The following is a 14,300-nucleotide window of genomic DNA, read 5'->3' as shown; positions in this document are numbered from 1 at the left end:
TAGAATTACTTTCCTCCCTTTTACCATTTTAGTAGGACATGACAGAGGTATGGAGAAGTCTCAAATAAGATTATGAGGTAGCCCCTTTTGGAGCCTAGAGAATGGTCCATTTCCTGTGTGTCTGAGAGCTGAACAGTAATGTGTCTGTTCCTCAGATGTACCCTCCCACTGTGGCTCTGTAAGAACTTTGCATAGATAGCACTGAATCAACAGGTTTTAAGAGAAGTAGTCATTTCCTTATCATGTTGTAGTCCTTTGGTGAGTTACTTTACCTCTCTGGCTCCCTGCCTGCAACAGTTAGGAGCTCTGGAAACATCATTCTCTTTCTTCTTTTATTTTTTCCCCATGAGGTCTTACTCTGTTAATGCTGCTCACATCCATGATGGACAAAACTCCCCCTCTCCTTTTTTTTAATGTGTGAAAAAATCAAGAAATTTTTTTATGGGTGGAAAAATCAAGAAATTTGATAGTAGGGAGGTCTGGGTCCAGCTTCCCAGAGCCTCAAGTCCCTCACGTGCAAGTGGGTTAATTCTGAAGAAGTGAGGTGAAGCACACCTAGGGCTAAGCACATGGAAGGGTTCCAACAAAACATCTTTCCTACCTCTTGACTACCTTTTTGACAGTGAATACTTTCAAGTTCAAGTACTAAGTTGCTCTTTGAGCCTGATTCTTATTTTCCCTCTTAGTGTTCCTTTCCTTTTAGGCAATAGGAAATTTTGAAAAGTGACACATTTTTTTTTCTTTGTAATTTAAGGGCTTGACAGGACCACCCGGACAACCCGGAGAGCGTGGAGAGCCTGGGCTGAGAGGAGATCCTGTGAGTAAAGATTGGGGGATTTCTTCTGCTTTAATTCCAGGGACTTGAGAAATGTTTGCTCGTGGCACAAAGGCGAAGAGCTCTTTATTATTCATTAATGAGGCATCTGTTCAGCCTATCTTTACTGCATTGCAACAAACAAGAGATCTGAGAGTAAAATCCATGTCACAGAACATTTGGGTTCGTAAATAGGTTGGAATTTTAATTGCATCAGGTATCTGGGGTTACTGGATGGGTCTGGATAATAAAAACTGTTCACTTTGGTTGTGGTTTTCTTTCTTTGTTCTTTTAAAGAAACGTTTCCTATAATATCTTTTTTTTTTATTGATTGTTGTCTGTTTGAGTAAACAACCTTTTATTTTCTCAGGGAGATTCTGGAACTGATAGTTATATTCGAGGCCCTAAGGGGGAAAAAGGAAGGCATGGACATCAGGTAAGATGACCTCCGTTTGCTTGGGGGGATGGTATGCAATGCAGGGGAATGGATGCTAGATGGTGCAGAAAAATTGGGTATTCTTAAGAAGCCAGAAGACAAAGCTGGGGAGATAGCTCAGTCGGTAGAGTGCTTACCTTGCAAGCACAAGGCCCTGGGTTCGATCCCCAGCACCGCAAAAAAGAAAAAAGAAGCCAGAGAACAAATCCATGGGACTCCATCATCCATGAACACAGGAGTCCTGAGTGGTAATCTTCACTTAACATCTTGTCCTTGCATTCTGTCTTAGTTTTTTTCCTATACCAATTCCATCTCCCACAACATTAGTAATACCTTACCAGTTATTTTACCTCTTTTGTTCCGGGTTTCCTCATTACCAAATGAAAGCATCTGACTCAATGATGCCTAGGATTCTTCCACTTTAAGCATTTTCCAATTATAAAATTTAAAAGATGTTCACAATTATCATGTCACAGGCTTGCTCTCCTTTGTAGTCAGAGCTGATTGATGTGTATTGGGTACTAGCCATTTTTTAAAAGAGGAGATCTTTGTCTAGTTCTAAAGACTAGAAGCACCATGATAGAAGACATCACAGAAGAAAAAAGACTTGTTAACTTGACAGATGCTAATTTCTTGGAAGCCATTTTTAGATTTTTATGTCCCAGACATTAAAATGCATGATTTTGAAAAATGACTAAAATAACCCAAGTGCTTCAGTCCTCACATTTCCCCATTCCTAATTTCTAGGAATGAGGTTGCATAGCAAAATATTTGTAACTAGATAGGAGCCTAGGAACCTCTATTTGCTTCCAACCCCGGTTTTGCATTATTTGACAAAACTGTAGGACATTGGCTCTCCTCCCTAGATTGTGTCTAGATAGCATCCATGTTATATATATCCGGATCCTAAGTTAAATTCAGTTTGTAACAAGGTCATTATTATGTAGTTATAAGAAAATCACCAGGACTTGGCTGTAAGAATATTTCATCCTGTCATTAATTATAGTTGTTTTGAACAAACCCTATTGAGAATGTTCCCTTTGATGTTGTGATCAGAGAGTCCTTTGAAGGGTCACTCAGTTGTCTGCAGGATTGAGCTAAGGAGACATCAGGGAAGCAACCCTTAACCCATCTGGGGCTCATCTGTAAGATGGGAAGAATGGAGAAACTATTCCTGGGAAGAAAGGTTGTGATCTGAGCATAAAATGAACTTGGTTCTGTGGTTTGCTCAAGGTTTACTGCTGGGAAGAAACCTAGGCCTCTAGACAAACTGTCTAAGGCTATGCCCATCACAGTACCATGGCTACAATGAGAGCCGCATGCTCACAGCTTTCAGAGGCCTCCATCCTGATTTTAGCCAAGTGTTAACTTTGAACATCGGCCCCGAATTGTGTGTGTAAATGGAAATTGTAAACCTCTGAGGCAGTGTCTTGTCATATTGAATTTGTTTCCCATGACTTCTACTCTCATGCTGTGCTCAGAGAAGGGTGCTAACTATCCTTTGAATAGACCTGGGTAACAGAAGGAACTCCCACAAGTTACATAAGCCTGCAGCTGTGGCTGCTGACATTCCAGCTTAAGTGCTATCAGAAGATGGATCTTTAGGGGGCAGTCTTTCCTTGGCATTGTTTCTGAGATGAACCCAAGAACAGATTCAATGAAGCAATTTGGTTGGGGAAGGTTCCCTGATGAAGCAGTCATTCCAATAAGCAGAAACTAATATATCCAGAATCGGGGAAGGAGTGGAGGATCAGTCATGCCAGCCGGGAGTGTGAAATTAACACTTCTGGGAAGAACGAAAACCAATTTAACCTTTTGGAAAGGCAAAATGTGAATAAATCAGCACTGCTGTTTAAAAAATATATAAAATATTATATATAAAATATTATTATATATAGTATATATTTTATATATATGTATGTGTGTGTATATATATATATATATATATATAGTCAAGTAACAGAAAGTCTATCTAGTAGTGTTTAGCTAGTAAATGTGTTTGAAATCCAAGTGTGGATGACTTCAGATTTGGTGCCCCATCTCAGTGATACCATGGAGACTCAGCGGTTTGTTGGGGACATGGCCCCTTTCCTTCCATGCTGCCCTCCTCAGTGTGTCAGCATTTGGTCTGTAGCCCTGGCAGCTCTGAGCATTTTGTCTTCACTTTTACATAAAATGCCAGGAGGAAAGGGGCTTTCCTTTCATCTGGGTGTTTTCAGCAATATTCTTTTCATAGCTCATTAGCCATAACTGAGTTCTGTTGCCCCATTTCAAGGAATTCAGAGAAAGCAAATAACTGGAAAATGGAAATGTGATCACCATGGATGACTTAGATCTATTCTCATTCACCCCTTGGAGGCTTTTATTTATTTTTATGTATTTATTTTTGTCTTGGGGATTGAACTTAGGGTCTCATGCATGGTAGGTAAGTGCTTTACTAATGAACTAGATCCACAGCCCTGGAGTTGGGTACAGTGTTATTCCAAACACAATGGATTTTCATAACAAGGAGGAAAGGGGAGAGGCTGTTGTGTAGTCTACCACTGTCGGCCATAGCTTAACCTCTAGCCTTTCCAGGCCTAGAAATTTACCCAGAAGCTAATCATGGACCAACACAGATTTAGCTCCAAGGGTGGTCACTGCAGTGATTTTTAAAGTAGTAAAAAATTGAAAATACTCAAATGTCTAATAATATACTTGTGTGCATCCTGCTACTTTCACACAATGAAATATTACTAGGCAATGAAACATAATATAGAAGACCATTTCTTGACATGGAAAACACCACAATGTAATATTAAGTAAAAAAAAGTAGGTTTACCAAATACTATTCAGTGTGAGTTCAAATTTGTAGAAAACTTCTGTATCATCAGAAATTATGCACTTCTTTCCTTAACTTTGTTCTCTGAATTATTGAATAGTCTATGATGAATTGGCGTTACTTTTTACCCTAACTTCTCATTTTGAAAAATTTCAAATCTATGGAAAATAAACTGTAGTTGGAAGAATGAACCCCAATTGTTACCATGTTTGCTTTATATCTCTTTATACACACATATGTGTGTGTACATTTTTATATTCAAGTATATTCTAAGAAAAATGACACTATTCTATATTAGCACAGTATAACTATCACACTTGAGAAACGATATTTTTACAATATTACTTTCTAATGCACCGTTCATATCCAAATTTCTACACTTGTCCCATGTCTTAGTCAGTTTGGATCACTATAATACAATAGACTGGGTGCCCTAAATAGCATGTATTTCTCACAATTCTGGTTGTTGGGAATTGTAAGACCAAGGCACTGGAAGATTTGGTGTCTGGCGAAGGCCCATTTCCCAGTTCTTAGATAAATATTTTGGCTCTTATCTCACATGGAGGAAAGACTTCTAGAGTGCTCCTTCAGGCCTCCTCTACAAGGGCACTAATCCCATTCACGATGACTCCACCCTTACCACCTGCGTTACTTTCCAAAGCACCAGCCTCTCACTGTCATCACCTTGGAGATTAAGATTTCAGGATGAGTTTTTTGGGGAAGAGACATAAATATTCGATCCATAACACTCCATTATATTCTTTATGCCTGTTTGTTGTTGTTCCAGTATGCAGTCGACGATTAAGCAGTTATTTCAGTAATCTTGCCTTTTTGGTGTCTTTTCACCATATCAGTGACCCAGTTATTTGTGACATTGACATTCCAGACTAGTTATTTGACTAAATTTGCCTCAATTAGGATTCATCAGATGGTTTCTCCATAACTAGAGTCAGGCTAAGCATTTTTGGCAGGAGACTCAGTAGTGCTATACATTTATCAGTGATAGGCAGGGATACTGTGTTGGCTTGTGTCATATTGGTGACATGAAGTGTGATCACTGGATTATGTTCACCAGATTTCTTGACTGTGAGCATACTTTTTCTTTCTTCAAATGAATAAGCAGTCCGGGAATGATACTCTAAGATTATAAATTTCTTATGTCCCAACAATCTTTTACCCAATGGCTCCAGCATCTGCCCAGATAATTCCTTCACTATGTTGGCTGCAAAATGCTATTTACTACCAGAGTGAGAAAATGATTAATCTTTTAAGAAAAAAATCTTTATTACATTCAGAACTATTGTGAGAAGATTTTATTTATAGCCGCCTCCTGTCTACAACCTACTTTGGAAAAAAAGCCCATAAAAGTAACATTTATTATAGAAATTTGGGAATATAAAGTAAAATGTAGAGGAAAAATTATCTACAGTTCCAGTAGCCAGGGAAACCATTATTTTATTGAACTTTCCTAACATACGATAGCAATTATTCTCCTAGAGAAAGTCAGGAAAGTGTCCTATGGGTTTGTTACAAAATGTTCTAGTGTAATATTTTTAAAAATGAGGAATCATCTTTTTTCCTTTTTCCATATTTGGGACAAATTATTTTTTCACACAACTTAGCAAATTTTAAAAGAACAACATCATAGCACAAACTTTCTATGTTATACACTTTTTAAAAAAGTCAGATAGATGCATTTATTTCTGCTGATCTTAAGGATATTCAAGAAAAAAATTGAATAAAAAAATAAAAATATACAACAGTGTTTATAGGATGCTCTTGTTTGAGATTACAAAACAATATATTTATGTCTACTTGTGAACACAGAAATTTTTTTGGCATTTCATGAGAAGCATTCTTTTCTCAGTGGCTGCCTTGGGAGAATAAGCTTAAGAAGATTTGCTTTTTAATTTTGAACTCTTTCATTTTTGTGCATTATGCATTTTTTATCATGACATATTTAATTTTTCCAATAAACACAGTATTTTAAGATAAACATTGGAATTCTAAACAAATACAGTGACAAGAAGTCAGCTGTCTTAGAAAAGTAACTCTGAATAGAAGAGCTATACAGATAAATCCTGCAACCCAAAACCCATGAAATAGCTGAGTAGACAAATGAGCAATTCGGTTAATCGTTCAGATGTTTCCTCTTCACGATGCTACAATATGAACTTTTGGAAGCCCTTGAAATGTACATATCAGCATGTAACCTTAAACCCAAATCAATACTTTTTTTAAATATTAAAAATATATCAAGAAATATCCAAGACCCTGGAAAAGATGTAGCCGATACTATCACGAACACAAGCCTTTGTCAACCCATTACAGAATTTAAGTAAAACTTTACCAAGATAACTGGTCTATTCAAATATATCCTCCAGTTCTCATCAGGGTAAGCCTCCATATTGAATTTTCCCCCCTTTTCCTTTGTGTTTGTATCATGTATATGTTCTTTATAAACTTTAGGGAAAAAAGCATTTTTGTCATAATTTGATTAACACTTCCCTCATATTATGAAATATTTAAATTACTTCAGAATTTAATATATTATAAATGAGAGTTGGAATGAACAAATTTTCACAAGACATTTTTTTTTCCTGCATTTCCACATTCTTTCCCCACTTAAGTATTCCACTTAGCCTGTAGCCTCACTAAATAATTATCTGAAATATCCCTTCTTGGGCTACCCATGGGGTTTCCATTTCTCCTGCAAGAGGGACTCATTCCTTATGGATACTACTCATTTCCCACTTCTACCCCACAGAGGTGAGAGCACTGGAGCGTTTCCTCATCCTGGTTGTAAAATCTCTCCCTCATTGCCTACACACTGATCCCTCCATGTGCAGAGTCGCACCCTTCTACCTTCTGTTTCTGTCTGCCACTCAGGACCCTATAAGACCTGGGTAGAAAGGGATGAGCCAATATTTTCCTATACTAAGCATGTTGAAGAATGTGTATAACTGCTTTCTCAGCATGGTGAACCCTGAGGAATCATTAAAGGAAGAGTCTGTGGGGAAAGACTACTAATCTGTGGGGAATACGCCCACAACATTGATGTTTGAAACATGAGAACTCAATGTCAGTTTGCTTCTTGGGGAGTGATGGCCAATGGAACTTTCTGAGATCATGGAAATATTCTCTGTGTGTGCTATTCAATATGGTAGCCACTGGCTACATGAAGTTACTGGGTGCTTGGAATGTGGCCAACATTGAATTAGGAGCTAACTTTTAATTTTATTTCATTTTTGTTCATTCAGATTTAATAGCTGCCTACAACTAGTGGCTTCTGTATTGGATGGTACCTATATAGAGAAGAAAATCAGAAGTGTGTGGCATTTAAACTGATCTTCCCTTTATCTTTTACTTTTTAGGGTCTGTCGGGTTCCGATGGACCTCAGGGGGAAACTGGAAATGTTGGCCCTCAGGTAGGTGTAACTGCTGGTTATTTATTTTCTCTGCCTTTGTGGAAGAGGAAGGTATATCTAGAGTGAGAAATGGGTCCTTCTCTGAGGTCTCTGCTTTCTTTCTTTTCTTAGGGGTCACGAGGAAGACGAGGTCTGCCAGGGTTGAAGGTCAGTGCTTTTCTGGAGAGAGCTACTCTTTGTTAAATGTATATCACTGCTTTAATAGTTCTCTCTGAGGTCAAGGGGAATGCTGTTGGGCTGGGAGGTTGTATTGGAAATCCCTGGAAAGTTATCATGGAGATCTTTTTCATGAAGAAGGGAAGTTTTTGTGGTTCTCTGCTTCCTCCTCAACTCGCTATATTTTATTTAGATTGAGAAGAAGCTCATACCTTAAAGAAGGACTTCCACTTCTGATATGATGATTTTTTTCCATGGGTGCACACAGCACTCAGTGTCTAGATGAAGGAGAAGGGTTGAACTCTTGCCATTTCCAAAGGAGAGATGGTGTGGTTTGATGGTGGGATGGGGAATATCCCTGTGAGAAACCTGTTTTATTAAGCATTTATCTCATACCTGGTGCTACATCAGACACTTATATCATCTCACGTAAACCTTTCCATAGACCCCCAGGAATTTTCATGGGCAAGAGAGGAAATACAGGATTAGCAAGAGAAGTGACTTATTTGAGGCATCCCAGCTAATAATTGGTGGAGACGGGATTCCAATCTCATGTCTGATCACAAAGACCATGATGCTCTTTGAAACCTCTGTATAAAAGAAGTCATTTTTGTAGACCTCTCTCTGACATAGTCTAATGATACTTTGCTTGTATTTCCCCAGCATTCTCATGATTTAGGGATGGAGAAGAAATGAGATTGACTTATACCCCTTTATATTGATTTCTCACCATGAGGGATGAAAATTTAACTTTCTCTTTCCATCTCCTTCTCTGTACGCCTCTCTCCACCCTTGCCGCACCTTTATTTTCTCCATTTTTTCATCAAATCATTATTGTTCACATGATAACTAGGAGAATATGATTTATGGCTTTATACTTTTTGTTTTTATTGGATTATCCCCTTTTCCCCTTAATTAATCAATCGCAAAGCTCATTGACAAATGATAAACTCCCCAAATATTCAAGTATATGAAGATTATTTTCCTTAAACTCACCCCTTCTCTGCCTCTCCTCTTCCACTCTAATCCAGGCTTTTTACTCACTGGTTTTCTGTGGAACAGATTTTGGAACAGCATCCTTTCATCCTGGGAGCAGAGGTGAATGTGTGCAGGCTGTCATATTAAGAATTGGAGGCCTCGTCTTTTCATATATTATGATTTTTTTTTTTTTTTGGGCACTGGAGATTGAACCCAGAGGCACTTAACAAGTGAGCCATATCCCCAACCCTTTTAATTTTTTTTATTTTGAGACAGAGTCTCACGATGTTGCTGAGGCTGGCCTTAAATTTGTGACCCTCCTGCCTCAGCCTCCCAAGTTGCTGGGATTATGGCATACACTGCCTGCCTGGCTTCATAGATTGTAATCTTTTTTTGTGTGTGTGTGGTGCTGGGGATTGAACCCAGGGACTTGTGCATGTGAAGCAGGCACTTTACCAACTGAGCTATACCCTCAGCCCTATACATACATACATTGTAACTTTGATGTGTTCCTGTAGTGGTTTGCTTTTATGCCTATTCAATTTTTTATTTTTAAATAAGACATAGAAACATAACTATTTTCAGGCTTCAGGGTGAACTGGGTTTATCCAACATGTCAGTGGCTTGCTACTTGGCAGGATGTTGGAGCAGTGGTCTTATAGACCCATTTATGTTCTGAGGATGTAACTTGCTAAAGACCAGTCGGTCCAATGGAAGACTATAGCTTACGGAGGTACTGAATTCCAAATTATAGTACTCTATAATATATAGGAAAATATGGCTCATTACTCTCTATAAAATTAGATCTGCTGGTTTTTGCTAGATGCATAATAAAATGGAATCATGAATAAAATTTTATTTATGGAAAAGATTGTGTTTATGGTAAATAAATTGATGCATAGACTTTTTGGCAATAAAACAAAACTTTAGATTTGTTGTTATGATAAAATTAAGAATATCATTAATTTTTAAAAGTATCTAAAAACCTGTTACCCTTCAGCAATTATTTTCATATTTGTGTGTTCCCTTTACTTATATAAATATTAAAGGGTTATCATAATGTCTATACTGTTTTATATTCTGATCTTCCATATTTCTGAATTTTCCTATTTTCACTTTAATGCATTACATTTTGCTCCATTGAAGTAGCACAGTTTGCTAAACTACTCCTCTTTTGGGCATTTAGGTAATTTCTATTTTGCTTGATATCATGGTCAGTAATATAACAAAAACTATAAGATTCTTGTTTTGGTTTTGGTTTTGCTTTGCTGCAATTAATTCCTTAATGTAAATATATGAGTGGAGTTATAATAAGAGCCTGAACTTTACCATACAGAGTCACATTATTTTCACAAATGTTGCACTATGAAAGTCACTAATGTGATATGCAAATTAGATTACAGTCTGGTTCAAACTTTCTAGTTATATTCCTTTTAAAACTTGGTTCATACTTATAAATCTAGAATCTGCTCTTGAAAAAATGGAACAATATAACAATAATGATTAATAGAAGTGCCAGATAGTTTTTATAAACTTAAATAGTGCAGGTAATTTGATCCACACAGTGATGAATTCTGGGTTTGAGGTTTTGGCTCTTTATGCATCTGTCACTAATCAATGAGCCAGTCTTTCTGTGACTAGCATGAAAAAGAAGGCAGAATAATTCACAAAACTGGAATTATTCCTTATCTTGGAAAAATGTCTTTTCTGTAGAAATGAAAATAATAATTTGGGAAGTAACTTTGGGGAGTTATCAAATGAATCATTTTAACAATTCACCCCTTGCTTAGAGAGCTAGCTAAGTGCTCCAAGGACCCATAGGGTTTTCAAGCCAATATTCTATTTTTTTTCCATGTGCTCTGTGTGCCTTTGTCCTGGTGTGTCATGCTTGATCAACATTCTACTTCCTTGCATGAGATAAGGGTCCTTGACACCAGTGAACATTTAATCCATATACATTAAAGAGAGGGCTGGACTTTTAGGAACCAGTTTTCATATAAAATAGGAGTTTGCTTATTTAGACAAAATATTTTTGCTTCTATTACTAGCTGAGATTTTGAAAAGAGATGTGCAAAGACCAGAAAAGGCAGCGCAAGTCTGGTCTCGCATTTTCCCAGCATGAGTGGAAACCCCTCGTGTGTCCCCGCCATCTCCATTCTCAGGGAGGTGTTGATCACAACCAGTCAAATATTTTTTGAGTCTTTCCCTTGGGATTTTCAAGTGACATCTTGCAGAGAAGGCTGCCTTCACCAGGAGCACTGATGATGCTTTTTTTTTTTTTTTTTGTTTTTGACAGGGTGTGCGTGGAGAATCTGGTGAATGGGGCTACCCAGGAGAGATTGGGTATCCAGGTTCACAGGTTATATCAGATAACTTTTTTAAAAATTTTTGATTATTATCACAGTTATTGTACAAAATACAACTTCATATCTTCATATTTAACTTGGTTTTAATGCTGAAGGACATTTGTATGAAATGTTAAATGCATTGTTTGATAGGATATTAAATCAGAGTGGCCTTGGATACCTTCCTTCTAAGGCCTCCTAAAGGAAATTATATTTAACCTTCCTCTTATGGGAAGGTTAAACCACAACAGCTAATATTTATGGACCTCTGTGTCCCAGGTACTACAATAAGCACTTGAATTTAACTCACTTGAATCTTCACTGGGGGTATGGTTGGTTTCTTATTATCCCTGTTTTACAGGGAAGAAGTGGAAAGGGGATGAGGAAGGTAGGTGAGTTGGCTGAGTCATACAACTAAAAAGTTATAAAGTTGGGATTCAAACTCAGGCAATCTGGTTATAAAATTGATGTTCCTAATTACTGCCTTTGAAGCTGTGCATTCGAACTATTCAAATAATATTTAATTTTTAACATTATATTTAATTTTCAATATTAACTCAAATAATATTCATATTTATTTAACTGTACTCAATTTGGCAGGAAAAATCAACAGAGAGTTAATTGAGTATCTGTTATGCACACAGTACTCTGCCAATAGACCTGGGACATTCAGACCATTAAAGGCAAGGATCTTGCCCTCAAGGACTTCAATGTAGTGGGAGATCGTAAACTATCCAGTCATAAGTGGAAATTTGAACTTTCAACCAGTTCTTTTGAATCCTCTAATCATAAACTAAATCTATCATCCGTAGGCCCTTCTGGAATACTTTATAAAAGTATTCCAGTATACTTTTTTTTAAAAACCAGATTATTTCCAAATATCCTCAATGGAAGAATTTTAAACAACCATTTCACTTGTTTTGAATCACTCTTCATAACTACAAATCCTTTGTCAGATGAACATTTTAGAAGTTTCTGCTAATTTAAAACTTGACAAAGGTACTAAGGAACGAATGGGTAATCAAAGTACAGTTGGAGATTGTGTTTACTTTATGATGGAAAAACGGTATCTGAACTCAGGGGGAAGCAACTAAAATATATTTTTTCCATTTTCTTTTTGATCACTGGCTTAATTCACATTTGGACCCCCTACCTCTGTCACTTCCTTGCTTTTCCCTCTATACCCACTTTATTGTGTTTCTGGGTGAAAGGGATGCATGTCATGCTGGGAGCTGGGAGCAAGAAAATCAATAAAACCTCTCCTTAATTCTCACCTTCCCACTGGGATGTGGATGTGAGGGTCTATTTAAATAGACAATTGTCAATACCTCACCTTGGAGAAAGAAAGCTGTGATCAATGCTTCTATTGGGAAATGTTTCTCAGAAAAACTGGAGAAAAATTAAAGTGACAAAAATCAGTAAATTAAAAATTAAAGTGACAAAAGTCAGATAGATTAGAGGAAAAATGAGCAACTCCTCAGCAACATAGGCAATGAGATTAAGCTATTTAAATGTGCCTTTAGTTCTTGATAAAATGAAAAAAATATCTCTCATCCTTAGGCCTTGTGTATATCAGGAAAAGGTTAATTCTTCAAGGGAAATCAATATCCTAGCTGCCCCTCTAATCCCCTTTTAGGATTTAAAGTTAGTTGGGTGAATTAAAATATAAAATCTGTTTCAAACTGTGGTGCTCAACGGATTCAGGAGAGATTGCTAAAAACATAGATGCTGAGGACTCACATCCTATACTGCAGACAGAGTGGGAGTGAGTGTTCAGTGAGTGCTCCAGCGTATGGATGCTACTGATTCAAGTTTGATAAATGAGATAGTGATGGGGGAGGGCACCCTAATTTGTGCTTCCTTAGGCATCTGAGATGATTCTGTGGCTATGTGGAAGATAAATGTTTCTGTTAAATTGGTTGAATTTTAATATCACCTTTGGTCCAGGGGCCAAGAGGAAGACAAGGACTACCAGGAACTTTTGGACAAAAAGGGTTACTGGGTGCCCAGGTAGGTTTGAAAACCAAACAATTACAATTCAGTTGCTAATTAACAGTAATTGATTTAGATCCTGGATGTTCCTGGATGACCAGACTAAAATCATACTGTATGTTCTGGGGTTTGTGGGTATCAGGAATTTCTAGAAAAACTAATTTGATGCAGTGGGTGCTGATCATCAGCTATGTACCCCCTTTTATTATGGATTTATTGTGGGAATATGGTAAACCATGAGGCAGGGGTGTGAGCTTTAAAGGTATGTGAACAAACTCATATTTATCTATAGTGCAAGACAAAAATAATAGTACCATAAGAGAAGTATAAACAACTAATCTGGTTAGCGTTAGGGTTAGGGTTAGGTTTAGGGTTAGGGATAAGGAGGGTGGTAAGAATGGAGGAAGGACTGTATAGAGGGAAAAGTGGGGTGGGAGGGGTGGGGGGAAGGGAAAAAATAGCAGAATGAATCAAACAACATTACCCTATGTAAATTTATGATTACACAAATGGTATGCCTTGACTCCATGTACAAACAGAGAAACAACATGTATCCCATTTGTTTACAATAAAAACAAAACAAAACAAAACAAAAAAACAACTAATCTGCTCCTCGTAAATGCATAAGGAAGCATCCACTTTTGTAGATAAGAACACTGAGTCCCAGGGAGATTAAATGACTTGTCATCAGACAGTGAGTGACTGAACTGCCCTCTAATTCAAGTCTTTCTAGTGCCTATTCTACTCCTCACCTTGTTTCCTAATGGTTCATGGAAAGGTCAGATGGACTGGGAGATCGTCAAAGTGGCTCCCTGAGGAAGGGAGCATTTGAGATTGCCTAGAAACCTAAGCAGCAGGATTTGAGTCAAGAACGACAGCCTCTAACAGGGGACTCAAAATAGCAGCTCCAGGATGGCCCAAGCCACAGTTCTGTCCTCATTCTCTCCCTGGGTGTTTCAGTCAGCTTTTTTGCTGCTGAGAACAAAAATACCTGCCAAGAACAGTTTTAGAAAAGGAAAAGTTTATTTGGTGCTCAGGGTTTCAGAGGTCTTAATCCATAGGCAGTTCATTGCTCTGGGCCTGAGGTGAGGCAGAACATCATGGTGGAAGAATATGGTGGAGGAAAGCAGCTCAGGACATGACACCAGGAAGCAGAGAGAGAATTCCTCACCAGGGACAAAATATAAACCCTAAAGGCACAGCCCCAGGGACCCACCTCCTCTACTCACACCCTACCTGCCTGCAGTTACCACCCAGTTAATCCCTATCGGTGGATTAACACATTGATTAGATCAAAGCACTCATAAGCTGATCATTTCACCTCTAAACT

At 37.7% G+C, this 14,300-nt stretch overlaps 1 protein-coding gene across 5 annotated transcripts in view; it reads left to right on the top strand.

Annotated features, from left to right (window-relative positions):
• LOC124993408 (collagen alpha-4(VI) chain-like) overlaps positions 1-14,300 on the top strand; it is a 129,881-nt gene that overhangs the window by 75,208 nt on the left and 40,373 nt on the right. For 3 of the 5 annotated variants that reach the window (XM_047565221.1, XM_047565223.1, XM_047565220.1), the window contains exons 19-25: positions 755-817; positions 1,185-1,250; positions 7,446-7,499; positions 7,611-7,646; positions 10,930-10,992; positions 11,340-11,366; positions 12,926-12,988. In XM_047565221.1, the coding sequence (XP_047421177.1) occupies positions 755-817; positions 1,185-1,250; positions 7,446-7,499; positions 7,611-7,646; positions 10,930-10,992; positions 11,340-11,366; positions 12,926-12,988 (372 nt within the window). The remainder of the gene's footprint in view (positions 1-754; positions 818-1,184; positions 1,251-7,445; positions 7,500-7,610; positions 7,647-10,929; positions 10,993-11,339; positions 11,367-12,925; positions 12,989-14,300) is intronic. The other 2 variants (XM_047565219.1, XM_047565222.1) reach the window with 2 other exon arrangements.

Source organism: Sciurus carolinensis, chromosome 9 (assembly GCF_902686445.1).
Source record: "Sciurus carolinensis chromosome 9, mSciCar1.2, whole genome shotgun sequence".
In the NCBI taxonomy this organism is placed as follows: Eukaryota; Metazoa; Chordata; class Mammalia; order Rodentia; family Sciuridae; genus Sciurus; species Sciurus carolinensis.
Note: the sequence above shows the minus strand (reverse complement) of the source record. Positions and strands in the feature narration are given on the sequence as shown.